This window comes from Colobus angolensis, unplaced genomic scaffold, assembly GCF_000951035.1.
Source record: "Colobus angolensis palliatus isolate OR3802 unplaced genomic scaffold, Cang.pa_1.0 Scaffold58, whole genome shotgun sequence".
Taxonomy (NCBI): Eukaryota; Metazoa; Chordata; class Mammalia; order Primates; family Cercopithecidae; genus Colobus; species Colobus angolensis.
In genome coordinates, this window is record NW_012119376.1 from 2,538,537 (window position 1) to 2,555,280 (window position 16,744).

A 16,744-nucleotide genomic window follows, 5' to 3' on the forward strand; every position below is an offset into this window, starting at 1 on the left:
CAACAGTGTAAAAGTGTTCCTATTTCTCCACATCCTCTCCAACACCTGTTGAGAAACGGGGTTTCACCGTGTTAGCCAGGATGGTCTCTATCTCCTGACCTCGTGATCCGCCCGTCTCGGCCTCCCAAAGTGCTGGGATTACAGGCTTGAGTCACCGCGCCCGGCCCCATCATCTAAGTTTTAAGCCCCACATGCATTAGATATTTGTCCTAATGCTCTGTCTCCCCTTTCTCCCTATCCCCGACAGGCCCTGGTATGTGATGTTCCCCTCCCTGTGTCCATGTGTTCTCATTGTTCAACTTCCACTTATGAGTGAGAACATGCGGTGTTTGGTTTTCTGTCCCTGTGTTAGTTGGCTGAAAATGATGGCTTCCGGCTTTATCCATGTCCCTGCAAAGGACATGAACTCATTCTTTTTTATGGTTCCATAGTATTCCATGGTGTATATGTGCCACATTTTCTTTAACTATTCTATTACTGATGGGGATTTGGGTTGGTTCCAAGTCTTTGCTATTGTAAATAGTGCTGCAATAAACATACATGTGCATGTGTCTTTATAGAATAGTTTATAATTCTTTGTTTATATACCCAGTAATGGGATTGCTGAGTCAAATGGTATTTCTTGTTCTAGATTCTTGAGGAATCGCCACACTGTCTTCCACAATGGTTGAACTAATTTGGACTCCCAACAACAGTGTAAAAGCGTTCGTATTTCTCCACATCCTCTCCAGCATCTATTGTTTCCTAACTTTTTAATGATTACCATTCTAACTGGCGTGAGATGGTATCTCAGTGTGGTTTTCATTTTCATTAATGACCAGTGATTATGAGGTTTTTTTTCATGTTTCTTGGCCGCACACCTTCTTTTGAGAAGTGTTTGTTTGTATCCTGCATCCACTTTTTGATGGGATTGGTTTTTTTTCTTGTAAATTTGTTTAAGTTCCTTGTAGATTCTGGATATCAGACCTTTGTCCAATGGGTAGGTTGTGGAAATTTTCTCCCATTCTGTAGGTTGTCTGTTCACTCTGATGATAGTTTCTTTGTTGTGCAGAAGCTCTTTAGTTTGATTAGATCCCATTTGTCAATTTTGGCTTTTGTTGCAATTGTTTTTGGTGTTTTAGTCATGAAGTCTTTGCCCATGCCTATGTCCTGAGTGATATTGCCTGGGTTTTCTTCTAGGGTTTTTATGGTTTGGGGTTTTACATTTAAGTCTTTAATTCATCTTGAGTCAATTTTTGTATATGGTGTAAGGAAGGGGTTCAGGTTCTGTTTTCTGCGTATGGCTAACCAGTTTTCCCAGCACCATTTATTAAATAGGCAGTCCTTTCCCCATTGCTTGTTTTTGTTAGGTTTGTCGAAGATCAGATGGTTGTAGATATGTGATGTTATTTTTGAGGTCTCTGTTAGTTCTTCTTTTCCTTACTAGTTAACAGTATCACAGCTTAATAAACTTACTTATGGCATGATGTAACATGATTTTCTCATGTCAGAAACTGCTAGACAGTAATAGAACCCAGGCTAACAGCTGACTGGGACATTAGATTTTTCTTCGATTGCAACAAATTAACCAGAAAGAAAAAAAAAAAACAGATTTAACAGAGGTTCACACAGAGTGATTCTAACAAATATTGGATTTTTGTTAGCCAAATTACAATTATTCTCTCAACAAGCTAACAACCATTAGAGGAAACTGATTATCAAATGAGGATGAAAAATAATTTTTAAATGCCTTCTTCAAGGTCACGTTAATTACACAATTCAGCATAGTTTCTAAGCCATCTCTTGATTTTACATAGTAAAACTGATAAAGGAAAATATGGATAATTAAAATTCACAATCTCCAAACTTCACTTTTTATTCTTAAAACTCATTTTCTTTGTAAATCGCTGGCTGAAGATATTACTCACTAGAATTGTGTTTTCCATGCCTGTATCTGGAAGCACTCGGTAGCCAATCCACCAGGGTGATCAAAGCCATCCAGTAGGTTAATATTAGCATTGCTCCTGATTACACAGCCTTCAAAAGCCAGGCTCTAGCCATCCTGGATTTTCCTGAATATGGAGGTTGGCCACAGGGGTATCCTACTTGGACCTTTCAGAGAACTTGCTGTAATGAGTGGAGTCAGGCTACTGCTTCCAGATACAGTGCTTTTGAGGTCTGCTGGAGGCTTAGAGCTGGGGACATCCTATTCTGACGTGGCCTCCAGTCAATAACTGGAGGTCATCTCCAACCAGAATGGGACTCCTCAATGAGAAATCTTTGTGCTACATCTCCTTGATGGACTGGCCAGGACTTCCTCAGAATTATACTGCAGTCTGAGGCTATTTCTACCCTGTCTTCCTCCTTCCTACTCTCCTTTTATAGGCTTTCCTTGCCTACTCCTGCTCCCTTTTCTGTTATCTTTCACAGGCACTATCCCCAAAAAACAGCTGGAATTCCTAAGTCCACCTTGGCATCCACTTCCTGGGTGACCCAAGCTGACACAGTGAGTTAACTGACACTCTTTAATAAATCACTTTTTTTGCATCATTTATCATAATTGAACACAGTCTATATATCCTGTCTGAATGAGCAACTTTGCCCCTTCCTGCCTCCACAGCTTGTTTTGAATGGGTGGGTCTAGCAGCCATATTCATACCAAGTGTCCTTGGACCAGGTGTAGACACCTGATTAAAGCTGAGTTAATCATGGATCTTTCTCAAGAATTTAAATGAAGAGATACTGAAACAATGTTTATTTGGTATTGAGAACCAGAGCTGTACATTTATGTTTAGGATTGAGGCCAGAAATGATACCATGGTAACATCAAACCTCATATAATATGTAGATCTGAAGAAACAGAAACTAAAGATCAGTGGATGCCTGGGGGCTGGAGGAGAGAGGGATGAATAGGCAGAGCACAGAGTTTTAGGGCAGTGAAAATACTCCACATGATACTGTAGAAAGGAAGCCAGTCTGCTGCAGATATGGAAAAAAGAGCAAAGATGAAAATGATAGCATCACCACTTTGGAAGGCGTTTTGACAGTTTATTACCAAACAAGATATATTCATCATACAAGCCAGCAATCATGCTCTTTGATATTTATCCAAAGGAACTGAAAACTTACATCTATACAAAAACCTTCACATCAATGTTTATGATGGCTTTATTCATAATTGCCAAAACTTGGAAGCAACTAATACATCCTTCAGTAGGTGAGTGGAAACTAAACTGTGGTACATCCAGACAACAGATTACTCGGCACTAAAAAGAAATCAGCTATTAGGTCATGAAAAGGCATGGTGGAAATGTAAATGCATATTACTAAGTGAAAGAAGTCAATCTGAAAATTCTACCTACTGTACGAATCCAATTATGAGACATTCTGGAAAAGGTAAAACTATAAAGATAATAAAAAGATCACTGGTTGCTGGGGAAGGGGTAGTGGGGAGAAATGAATGAACACATAGCACAGAAGTTTTTAGGGCTCTGAAAATTTTCTGTATGATACTTTAATGGTAGATACATGTCATTATATATTTGTCCAAACCCATAGAATGTACAGCACCAAGAGTGAACCCTAATGTAAACTATGGACTCTAGGTCATAATGAAGTGTCAATGCAGGTTCATCAGTTGTAACAAATGTTCTACTCTGGTGGGGGATGCTGATAATGAAGAGTATGCATGTGTTGTGGAAGCGTATATATGGGAAATCTCTGTGCTGCTTTCCCAATTTTGCTGTGTACCAAAACTGCACTAAAAACATCCTTTAAAACAACAACAACAGCAACACAAAGAAAACGATTGCTTGATGACCAAAGCCATCATCCCTTGGTCCTAGATCTCCCAAAGTCCGGCTGCACACCTGGATGCTGGGCTCTGTGAGGTCCCTCTGTGCTCTTACATGAAATTTCTAATATTAAAGCCAGTTTGAGCCATAAAACAGTTTCCAAGACAATTGCTCAAAAGCAGGATTTTCTGCATATTCATCTCAGACTTGAGTTGAGCCAGTTCCTTTCCTGATATTGAGAGGTGAAGCCAGCTGAGCTTCTGGGTCGGGTGGGGACTTGGAGAGTTTTGTAAATGCACCAATCAGCACTCTGTGTCTAGCTAAAGGATTGTAAACACACCAATCAGCATTCTGTAAAATGGACCAATCAGCAATCTGTAAAATGGACTAATCAGCATTCTGTAAAATGGACCAATAGGTAGGATGTGGGCAGGGCCAAAAGAGGGAATAAAAGCTGGCCACCGTAGCCAGCAGCAGCAACCTGCTCGGGTCCTCTTCCATGCTGTGGAAGCTTTGCTCTTTCACTTTTCGCAATAAATCTTGCTGCTGCTCACTCTTTGGGTCCACACTACCTTTATGAGCCATAACACTCACCATGAGGGTCTGTGGCTTCACTCCTGAAGTCAGCGAGACCATGAACCCACTGGGAGGAACAAACAACTGCAGATGTGCTACCTTTAAGAACTGTAACACTCACTGTGAAGGTCTGTGGCTTCACTCCTGAAGCCAGTGAGACCACGAACCCACCAGAAGCAAGAAACTCTGGACACATCTGAACATCTGAAGGAACAAACTCTGGACACACCATCTTTAAGAGCTGTTAACACTCACTGCGAGGGTCTGCGGCTTCATTCTTGGAGTCAGCGAGACCAAGAACCCACCATAAGGAATAAATTCCGGACACAATACCATTAAGATTGACAGTTACTATCAAACTGCTGTCTTTTTGTTCTTAACCATTTGCTTGCATCATATAGGGTGATATAGAGCAACTGGGGTAAAGGGGCTTGAAGAGCATAAGGCTAATACTATTTTTCTTTGCATTTTATTTCTAGTTCATGTTCTTGCAAACCACTAAAATCCAAGGTACTTTGACATCTACTTTTCTAAAATATATACAATGCAAATGGACCAGGTCAACTACACATTTCAATTTAATTCAATAAACATTAACCAAGCACCTGTTATATGGCTAAGCGATATGCTACTGCTTATCAAAATGATGACTATAAACATAACCCAATGCACAGAAGTTTAATAATATCATTCAGTGGAAAAGTCACATGCACATGAAATTTAAACACACACACAATATATATATATATAAGGTGTCAAATTTAAGGCAATATTTATTGCAGTTAAGTGCCATGGCAGACAATGCTTTTGCTCTAGTTGGGTATCACTGATTACATTTCAGATCTTTATAAATAAACCAATTATTCTTTGAGTTTAAATACTTTTGAATGTGTAAGAACTGTCAGCTCTCTTGGCCAGTGAACTCTTCCTAGGAAGGTTATGTGCTTTATTTTGCAACCCCTGAGAACCAGAAAAGGGCTGAAGTTACTTAATATACATGACTGATTGAGGCTAAGGACAATGAAACAGAAAAGTGTTCCTGTGTTCTACAGGTCTTTCTTTTGCTCCTAGGGTATTTAAACTTTTGATTTTGTCATTTTCACATGCAGCGTGAACTGGATACTACAAGTATCAATATTAAAATGTATTTATGAGTATATCAAGCCCAGTGAGGTGGCTCACATCTGTAATCCCAGAACTTTGTGGGGCTGAGGCAGGAGGATTACATGAGTCTGGGAGGTCGAGGATACAGTGAGTTGTATTGTGCCACCTGACTCAGACAAAGTGAGACTGTCTCAAAAAACAAAACAAAACAATAAAAAACAAAAGCAAGGCCAGGCGCGGTGGCTCAAGCCTGTAATCCCAGCACTTTGGGAGGCCGAGACGGGCGGATCACGAGGTCAGGAGATCGAGACCATCCTGGCTAACACGGTGAAACCCCATCTCTACTAAAAAAAATACAAAAAAAACTAGCCGGGCGAGGTGGCAAGCGCCTGTAGTCCAAGCTACTCGGGAGGCTGAGGCAGGAGAATGGCGTGAACCCGGAGGGGCGGGGCTTGCAGTGAGCTGAGATCTGGCCACTGCACTCCAGCCTGGGTGACAGAGCAAGACTCCGTCTCAAAAAAAAAAAAAAAAAATCAAATATTTTATTCTAATTGACATCTGAATTTATAAAAATCATTTTCAGTCATTCAGAATGAAAAAAGTCAAGTCAAAAAGAATATGTAAAAGATTCAAAAGATTTACAGTGTATCTGAAATTATTCACTGTCCATTTATTTACAAGTGATTAAAATGCACCCTTGACCAATAAGGTTTGAGACTTTAGAATATTAAGTGTTTAGTTAGGACCTTGAAACAAATTGGTTTTTCAAAACACAGCAAATAAAAATATTTTAATAAAATGATTTGGGGATTATCCTTGTAAAAGCCACCCTAAGGGCAAACATTATTTATTTAATCTAATTTTGCCAGGGATTTGCATTCCCTGGGAGGTTGTTCCAAATCCTTTAAATTTTACTCAGGTCCCGATCCTAGTACTTTCTATCTTGCAATAACCAGCAGATGAAATGAGCCTCTAATTATTTTACTGACAAAAATCAGGAAACTCAACAAGCTTTCCCCAATATCTGCACCTTTGTCTTATCTAATAGCCTGCTTTTCAATCTCAGAAGAAGATAGGCCTCTTCTGTTTCTCATCCATTCTCCCCTCACCTCTAGGAGCCTGCTGTATCAACTGCCTCACTGTCTTCGGATGCCTTTCCTTTTGCCTTCGAATATTGTATTCCATAAAGCAAGTGAACAAATTAAACTTCATAAGACACCGTCCTTTAAGTTTATACTCTTTTAAACAACTTACCCTCTCTTCTCTACCTTCTCACATTTTTTGACATAAGCAGCTTCTTTGTCTCTTGAAGGCTTGCTTCTTTCACAGGCCCTTCTAAACCCATGCCAACTGGATACAACCAAGATGTTCCCTGCTGTTCTGAATATGGCAAGGTAGATGTATCAATGCATGGGCTGGCTGCCGCTTTGAAAGCCTTCTGTCAACGTTGTCACTTCTGAGACCTGTGATCCCCAGACACCACTCCTCAAATTGCCTTGTTGCTCTGTTGACTTTTCCAAAAGGCTTCACACTGTTCTCTCCAAGTTCAGCCCCTCTTCATTCTGATGATCCCAGCACAGTCATAGCCCTAAACCCCAACTGGGGTGGGGTTCCTTCATTGCCTAGAAGCCTTTATGCCTCTCTTGTGCCTGCTGATAAGTTAAAACCTCCCTAGCCAGTCACTTTGGTTATTCACACAATGACTGTCATCCCTCTGCAACTCCTTTCCACACCCTGCAATCAAGTCAGCCTCAACTCTTTTCCACCCATTTATTTGGGCTTTCCAACCTCCTTGTCTAGAATCTTTCCTAACCTTCAGGAGAGGCCAATCAGAATCTACCAGAACTTGAAAGCCCAAATCATCGCTACTGGTTTGCTAGTCCAGAGCTTTTGCCTGAAGCTCCAGAAGCTGCTGACAAATGGATATCAGGGCAGTTATCCTGGCCTTGGATTCTCTTCCTTCACCAGGCTATAGGCTCTTTGAAGGAGGTAGCTAGAAAAGCTGATGTAGAAGAATGAACAGTCAGATGGACTTAGATGCGAGTCCCGTTCTTACTGTCTCTGTGGCCACAGGCAGGTTACTTACTGTTCTTAATCACCTGTTTCCCCAAATGGAAGAGTGAACTAACAACGTGTCATAGAACTGTGGTGAAAATTTCATGAGATAGGAAATAAACATCTGGCGTCCCAACACACTTACAATTTTTTGTTTTTTTTGAGATGGAGTCCCACTCTATCGCCCAGGTTGGAGTGCAGTGGCACGATCTTAGCTTACTGCAACCTTCGCCTCCCAGGTTCAAACAATTCAACTGCCGCAACCTCCCAAGTAGCTAGGACTACAGGCATGCACCAACATGCCTGGATAATGTTTGTATTTTTAGTAGAGATGGGGTTTCACCATGTTGCCCAGGCTGGTCTCGAACTCCTGACCTCCGTCTGCCTTGGCCAACCAAAGTGCTGGGATTACAGTCATTAGCCACTGTGTCTGCTTTGTTTCCCCCCACCCCCATATAATTCAGATTACTCAATTTAGGTTGGAGCTGCCTATGGTAACAAAGCATCCTTTTTTCTTTTCTTACTTTTTTACTTTTTTTTTTTTTGTTTTTTTGGTGGAACAGGCTATATAGTATATAAATGCAAACACTTGAAAATTTCACATTTATTCTTATTTCTGTCTAGGGAACCAAAAAAAGAACTATTCTTCCTTGAAATGAAGACAGAAGGAAAAAGGGAGAGAGAACAGAAGAAAGGGGAGAAGGATTTTGGTGTGGAGGAGGGAGAGAGCTATTTAATGTTTTTATATGAGAGAAATGGAATGTTATTCAACTGGAAACATAGAAGTGCTTCCAAAACACTGAATTTAGAAAGACCAATTCCTCCAGATTTCAAAAATATTACCAACACAGGTCAGCCTGCAAATCAAATATGTGTTTTTCATTTGTTCCCCAATTCTATCCCTCCAGCTTTCTGAAGTAACCCGCCTGAAAATCACTGTAGATGAGCCTTAAGCAACTGCTTGTCTATTTTCTTAACATGCTTGGCCAGGAGTTGTGAACATTGGCTTGGAAGACCTGGTTTAGCAGTGACCGTCAAAACACCTCACAACTTTGCACTGGGCACACACTTTGCTGAGTAGGGCAGTAAGTAAAATTGGGCTTTGACTCACTGCAGAAAAAATGTTATCCTAAATATCCACAGTAAAAGGAAGTGGGGAGGTTCTGTTCTCATCAAGTAAGTGGAGTTCACTAAAATGTATTAAGCCTCTCACAATGAAAATAGCAACTATAAATGTGAGAAAAATATCCCAGGTCCTATCTTCTACAGGTTACTGACTCAGTTCCCTTTTGAGGGTACTGAAGACATTCCCCAAAGGAAACCTGCATTACTTTTAATCTGCTATAGAACTTGGCTTTGAATCAGTCATCCCAAGAAATTCTAAGAACTTCAAAATGCATTAATCCTTAGTGAACTGGATCTGTGTAACATACTCATTCCAAGTGTTTTGGCAAAGTAGCCCTATGTCACTAGCTTAATTGGTGGCAGGTTATTTTCCAGCTGTCAAATAATCTTTTCCTATTTAGGAGTCAGAAGTAAAAACATTCACTCATAAAGGAATTGAATAACTTGGAACGTGAACAACATAAGTATTTATTTGAAAAACACTTTCCATTTAAGTAAAATGGCAAATTAGCTAGAGTAGCTTCTCACTGCTAATTCTATTTGCACTCACAGTCACTTTTATTCATCATATTCAAAGATATTGCTACCAAAAATGATTTCACAAAGTATTTAGAAAAAATATATACAGTCTCTCTCTAATAGAAAGTTAATTAAAACAACAAAGCTAGGCAATATCAAGCTAAGAGAGGAAACCAATTGACATGTATAAACACAAATAAATAAATATGTACAAAAGAATCTATGCCAACAATAGACAAAAATCTTTACAATGCAAGTAAATGGTGACAAGAATGGAAAATATCTCAGGATCCTAGACTACGACTCGAACACAATGTAGTTTAATAACAGGGAAAAAGAAAAGAAAACATAATGAAAAGAGAGTCTGAATTGATGCTATTTGCAAAGGTAGGCTGAACTAAATTTAAGCTCCCCAGCTAAATTCCTGACCCTCATCTGATGGGGGCCTAAATGGAGGTGAGAACTGCATGCTTAGAACTGACGACAGAATTTGGCTCAATCTTTCAAATCCATTTACAAATGTTTCTGTTGAGCATTTCTTAATTTTTTCTCATCTGGTTATTGAAAATTTCTAAAGTGGAGCTGACATTGTCAAATATGAAAAAATATTTTTCTGGAGCCATATGAATATGAGTAGAAATCAAAAGCAAAGCCATTTTTGAAGCTATATCTTAATTACTATTGACTAAGATCTTTGGGCAGAAATCTGACTAGTTAGAAAGCTAACTAATTAAAATCTACCACAAATGTCTAAGGTATTAAGGGAAATGTATATGAATATTCAGTGACTAAGATTCATTTTCATCTATATGTTGTAACCTCTGCCAAAATAAGCAGCCTGTTAATACACGCCTATTGAAAAGGATTTGGCTCTGCTGTAGTGAATCTCAGTGACCTTAGATTTACTATTCTTTTCTACTGAATATAACTCTCCCCTGTGAAAGTCATGCTGGGTAATGCTCTTGTCTCCCAGGATGGTGTTGCAGGATGTTGCAAAATGGAACAGTAATAAAAAACCCGCTACCTCATTATCTCATCATCTGCTGGAGCCGGGCAAATAGCTTCCTGATTGAAGCTCAGCAAAAGGTGAGAGGTCCCTAGGGTTGTTGTGTAGCCTGAAAGCTCTCCCATGTCTCAGACTGCAAACTGCCTGTTTTTTTGGGCAGAGAGGAAGGCCTCTAGGTTCCAGGTTCAGGACTTTGTGTTTAAGCAGACTGGCTTTGCCAGAATGTCTCCTTTTCTTATCACTTAACGCTGTTGCCTCCCAAAACCTGATACTTCCCAGATAGCCCAGAGCAAATGTGAAAAAGTACAGCATGCACTGAGACCGATTTCTAAGAAACTGCATGGATTCCATCATCTAAGAACAATTCTGGTGTGGTCTCCTATACATTCATTAGCAAGCAAGCATTACTCAGAATAGTCTGAAAGTTAGGTAAGCTGCATAATAGTATGCAAGGCTCCTATGCAGCAGCCGATCCATAAATAATACACCATTTATCTTGCCAGAACTCCTTAGGCTCTTATATACTATAACCAGAGGACTGACACACAAGTAGTTTTTAGACTAGCTATTGCAGACACAGCTGTTTATAAATTATTTTGATTATTATGACTCACCCATATGTCTCACTTTATATTCCTTGGAACAAAACTCTCAATGGGGAAATACGAGGCTTTCATTTGTGTGTTAGGAAATGTCTTAAAGTCTCCAAAGCAAGGACAGAACCGGAGAGTCTCAATTGTGTGTCTCGTAAAAGGAAAATTCCACTGCATACAGCTTGCCTAATGGAAATTCTCCTTCCTCCCCCAAGCCTATGGGCTTAATATACAGTAGAGGGGCAAAAGTAGAGGTGTAAGAGATTCATTCTTAAACAACTCCTGGGAGGTCCACATTGATGGAACATCAACACTAAACTTAACTCGAATGTATGGGATTAAATTATACTTAATGCTTTGGCCCTATGCCTTGAATAGAATAAGTAAAATATTAGAAATTCATAGAGCCTCATTTAACTAGGTCAACATTTTGGGAAAACTTTCTTAAGCATGTTATGGTTCTGAAGGCATAATATTTAAAATAATAAAAAAATCCTTTTTAATCTTTGGGTCAAGCAGTAAACAATCTTTTCTGCCTGTGGTTGAAATGTCATTGAAAATGAGAACATGGTACTGCATTCACGGAAAGTAACACTGGAATGGGATTTGTGGGCATTCAAAATAGTTACATTTTTTATTGTTGAGAAAGAAGATGCAGAAAATGGGTACATCCAGATATAATGACTAGGTGGACTAAAACGAGCTCTATCTAGGGTCTTCCTCAGCGTTGCTTCTCCCTTGTCTCTAATTTGAATGTCTCCCCTGAATTATGATTACTCTGATTCAATTATACATTTTAAAAATCATAGCTTCTGTGGCTACTGAGTCATGTTGCTCTCAGTACTGAAGTTTTAGTGATGATGACAACTCTTCCATGGAAGAAATATATTAAAAAGAAAAATTATGAATTTCACAAAAGCCTTCTTAACAAAATACTTTCCTTATATATATGCAGTTACCTAGGTAATAGCACATTTACATTGCTAGTTGCAGTTTTCACTGCTTGGAAATCTTCACATTTCTGCAGATTGATTTCCTTTTGTTACATTAAAGACATTAAAACTTTGTGCTGTGGCTGAAGGTGTCTGACATGATAATATTTTTATAGAAGTTTTCTGAATGAGCATTGCAATAGCCCTTGACCTTATCAATGACCTGATGGACAGGGATGATTGATGTCTGATCTTCATCAGCATGGGCCAGTTTTGACAAGGACTTGTCCATGGAAGCATTGTCTGCAAGAAACGATACAAGAAATTAGGTTTAAGATGAGCTGGTGGCATGCCTACACCATACTGTATACCCCGTTTTGCACATTAAAGAAGAACAAAAGAAAATAAAGCTCCAATTCTTTCTTAGATTAGGTAATGGGCAACGCTAAACTTCCACATTTTTCTTCTTCTAAGAATACTCCTGATAGTCACTGAGTGTCAACTTGCCTTCTAGTAATTTGTACTGTGGCTTACTGTAAGAAATATTCTTGCATGTAGCAGAGCCAATGAAAAAATATTTGGAAAACCACTTCAAAAATACATGCACTATGGCTTGAAAGATGTACAAAATTCCAAGGAATTAGAATGTGCTGAAATATTTGTGGAAGAAATTATATCTAAGATATGTTTTCAAAAAATATAGGAAGGGAAAAATGGGTAGGGGTGTATAACTGGCTATAAATTGCTGGGTACAAAGGGATTTATAATAGGATCCTCTCTACTTTTTATATATGTTTGACACTTTTAATAATAAAATTTTACAAAATTAAATTTATAGGATTTTGGAGAATAAAAGCAAATGAAAATAAATATGAAAGGCTACTTTGAATGTATTTTCCCAAGGTTTTTAGTTGGATAAACGATTGGAATATAGCAAAAAGGGTACTTCTTATGAATTATTTTTTAATTATAGCAATCAAAGTTATTACCAGAAATATTTTAATAGAAAATGATTTATTTGTATTAATTATCTCATAGTTTCAGAATGATGTTATTGCTAACAGCACTATTATAGCAACTGATAGTAATAAAGGACTGCTAAATAATTTTTTCTAAAATTTTCAGTATCATATATTTAAATGTTATTTCCTTATACAGAAAAGCTTTCTAAAATTGACTCAGAGTGCTCTGAAACTCATTTACACTCTATTATCTATAAACACGTATAGTTGTCTTCATGTATCCTACAAATATCTCTTAAGTACCTCCCTCTCCAAATACACTTTAGGGAAAAATTCTACCCTCAAATTAACCAAATTATAGAAATTTTACACTGATAAAGAAGATATGAACTTTTATAAAGTATTCAGTTTCCTATATACCTTCTCTGTACATTGTGGAAGAGGCAAAAACTCTATCCTGAAAAACTTTTAGAAATCATGGCTCCGAAACTGGAATCTTCACTCCAAGGCTTTTTACATTTTGAGTATGCTGGACTCAGTATGTGACAAAACATTTAAAATCCATCAATAATTGGTAAAAACCATTATCATCATGATATCTGTTGTCTCTGGAAACTATTCAAATTGCTCAACTATTATCTTGTGTTGAAGCAGACACTAAACACGACGAGGGCTAAAAAGGGAAAAGGGATACTCAACCTACACTAAAGGATGCCAGAGAAAAGAATAGATGGTTCATGGAAAAAACGGACAAACTGAAGCATGGTGGAACAACTGAAGCATTTTCCAATATTGGTGAGGAAAAGGCTCAAGGAGTCATGACAAAAGGCCCCTCCCCATTAGGCTCTCAGCAAGCTGATTGATTCTGAGCTTCCTTTCAGTTCATATATTCACTAGCCATTGGTTTTCTGGTGGGGATTTTTCTATTGACTCATATATCAATAATGAATAATTAGTGTTCAGTGTTTTTAGAAAACCACATATCCTCAGAGATAACAAGGATATAGTCACTCTGCTTCCTTTGTAACTTCCAGTGGCACGTACTTTTAGAGATTTTGAATAGCCTCATTTCAACAATGTGATCCAATTTAGTGGATCTTCACAGTTTAATAAAGCAAAATTCTGAATGAGGGCTGTATTTTTATATATGCTATTCCCACTCTTCTGGTTAGATATTACATTATGGGTAATAAAAACTTTGATTATAGTCGCAAATCTGAAAACCAGGGGCTAGGGATATGAACTATTATTCGACCTATGCTAAAATTTCAAGCAGATAACAATTCTCACAAAGCAGGCTTGGAATTGACAATTTCACTTATATGACTTCTATGAATGTACCATGACATATCCATAAATCCATACAAGCAGTGGAAAAATAAAGCATTTCATGCCTTCTACAACAAATCTTTTCTCAAGTACTGCTTTTTGTCATTATTTTACATAATGTGTGATCCACTCACTACAGACCATGGTACATTTCCTAGAAGGAGCGGCTTGCAGATACCCCCATGCAGAGAAGAGCCAGCATAGCACACACTATCATTCAAAATTTCAGAAATTTCAGTTCAGTGCAGGAATGTCATTGTGCTAGCTGAAAAGAACAAGCCATTTTGCTGATGCAGCAAGAATCTTAGCTTAATCCATGCAAATATTCTCTTATTATCTTGCAAAAAATTCATGCATTCAAAAAAGTAATGAAAGTTTACCTGAATGATCCACTTTTGTTGAAGGAATGCTCATAGGAGACATTATCTATACCATAAACATATGAATATCTAGATCAATTCCAAGAAATGAACCAACTAGATATCCATGATGATATGCAGTGATGTTTTCCACACCCTGAGTGATCCCCAGGATGCTAACTGTCCCACTGAGAACTGGCTGGGTAGCCAAAGCCTATGTAAAGTCAGTTGACTGTAAACCAGGATTTATTATCCTATTGAAGTAATGCCATATAACTAACTATATTCTCATCCTAGTTGTCAAGAACCCATTTAGCCCCAAGGGTTTTTTGTTAAGGGAAACAAGAACATTAATGCATTCTAATGTAAATGATGAGATAATGGGTGCAGCACACCAACATGGCTCATGTATACATATGTAACAAACCTGCACATTGTGCACATGTACCCTAGAACTTAAAGTATAATAATAATTTAAAAAAAGGCTGGGTGTGGTGGCTCATGTCTGTAATCCCAGGACTCTGGGAGGCTGAGGCAGGAAAATTCCTTGAGTCCAGGAGTTTGAGACTAGCCTGGGCAAAATGATGAAACCTCATCTCTACAAAAATACAAAAATTAGACAGGTGTGGTGGTGCACACCTGCATTTTCAGCTACTCGGGAGGCTGAGGTAGGAGGATTGCTTGAACCCAGGAGGCAGAGGCTGCAGTAAGCCTCTACCGTGAGTGTGCCATTGCACTCCAGCCTGGTAAACAGAGGGAGACCGTGTCTCAAAAAATAAATAAAATAAAAATAAAGTAAAATAAAATAAAATAAAAACAACAGATGAAATAAAATGAAGAACACACAATATTTTAAAATAGTAAAGTCTGCCTTTGGACCTCCATCTCTGCATTTCTTCTTTTATCTTCTAGTCTGTTTTTCCCCGAATCCTATAGCCCTTTCTTTCCTTAATATTTTCAAAATGCCTCATGTTCCAAACTAACTGCCTTGTTATCTTCTTTCCTCTTTTAAGAGCGACATTTCTTCAGGCCAGCTATTTTCAGCTGTTTAAGAGGAAAGCAATTCGATTGGCTTAATTCCTATTTATTCATAACTGATAAGGCATTAAGTATTTGCATTTCAGAAGGGGAGGCAAAATCAGTATCAAATTTTAAGTATGGCTAAATAAAGTGAAAAAAAATTCATTATAAGCAAAAGATATTTTGTGCCAAGGAACCACCAAATAAGTAGAATAATCTATCTTAGACTATACACCTGCCATCAATTTCTTTACACAGGTATTCTTAAGCAGAGGTACACAAACTTCTTTAATTTTATGCAAAATTGTGAAGATGATTCAAAATCTGTACCTTTTTTTCTGGAAGAGAATCAATAGCCTTCATTCAATTTCCCCCAAAATGTCCTAGACTCCAAGAAGCTTTAAGAACTGCTGTCCTAAGTTGCTCCAAGTTCTTGGATTTTTAATTAATTTTGGAATTAACGAACTCTCTAAACATTCAACACTTTTTCCATAGTACTATCATGAATCCCAGGCAGTGGCCACTCCAGTGGCAAGACATAGAAGATGGTGCAAACAGGGACATGTATAAGGATTCAAATGTACACCAGGGTCATCTGTAATTCAAGTATTTGCAATATGAATAATTACAGACGCATCACACACCTTACCCTATTTGCAAAAAGTCAAGTATTGATCTTCTTTGTGCCATTCACCTCTGCTCATGTTTAATAGCTAAACAAATTAAAAATTAAAAAGTTATTTCCATTATCCTTTTAGAATTATCTTTAATTAGGAAAGTGTTCTGTTTTAAATGTTGACAGCTGTCTGCCAGGGGTTTAATTTAAAAGCAGCAATTCTATTATTTCCCTTTGAAAATATGAAAAGGTTACACATTTTCACATCATTCACTATCAAGTGCTGCAAAATAGTACTATTTTTTTGAGATGGGGTCTTGCTATGTTGCCCAGGCTGTGGTGCAGTGGTTCAATCATATCTCATGCAGCCTGAACTCCAGGGCACAAGCAATCCCCCCATCTTAGCCTACAGAGCAGCTGGGACTCCAGGCATGTGTCATAGCACCTGGCTTAAAATATTCTTTATTTCCATGGTGTCGTCAGGATTTTTCACATGCATGTTCAGTGTCAGAATGTGCAGTAATTGTAAATATCGTGAAAAAACAGGATATTATGAAAGACAGTGATTCTTATAGCCCTGTATCACTGTCCAAATATTATGTTCTTTTCATATGTAATCAGCAATTTAAAGGGCAGTCATCAATAACATTTGCAATGGTTAAGGAATTAACTCTTAAATAAAATGTACATCGTAGATATTGTTTCTTCCTTTTCCCATGACAACTTGTCCAGTAACTATCATACTATGCTGAAATAACCTGTAATTCAATTTTTA

The 16,744-nt window shown here is 38.1% G+C and overlaps 1 protein-coding gene across 1 annotated transcript in view; it reads right to left on the reverse strand.

Annotated features, from left to right (window-relative positions):
- Positions 1-9,068: 9,068 nt before the first annotated feature.
- The window catches only part of ADGRG6 (adhesion G protein-coupled receptor G6), a 135,594-nt gene continuing 127,918 nt past the window's right edge, over positions 9,069-16,744 (reverse strand). The window contains exons 25-26 of the mRNA XM_011962046.1: positions 14,355-14,400; positions 9,069-11,986 (exon numbers count right to left, since the gene is read on the reverse strand). Of these exons, the coding sequence (XP_011817436.1) occupies positions 11,941-11,986; positions 14,355-14,400 (92 nt within the window). The 3' untranslated portion in view covers positions 9,069-11,940. The remainder of the gene's footprint in view (positions 11,987-14,354; positions 14,401-16,744) is intronic.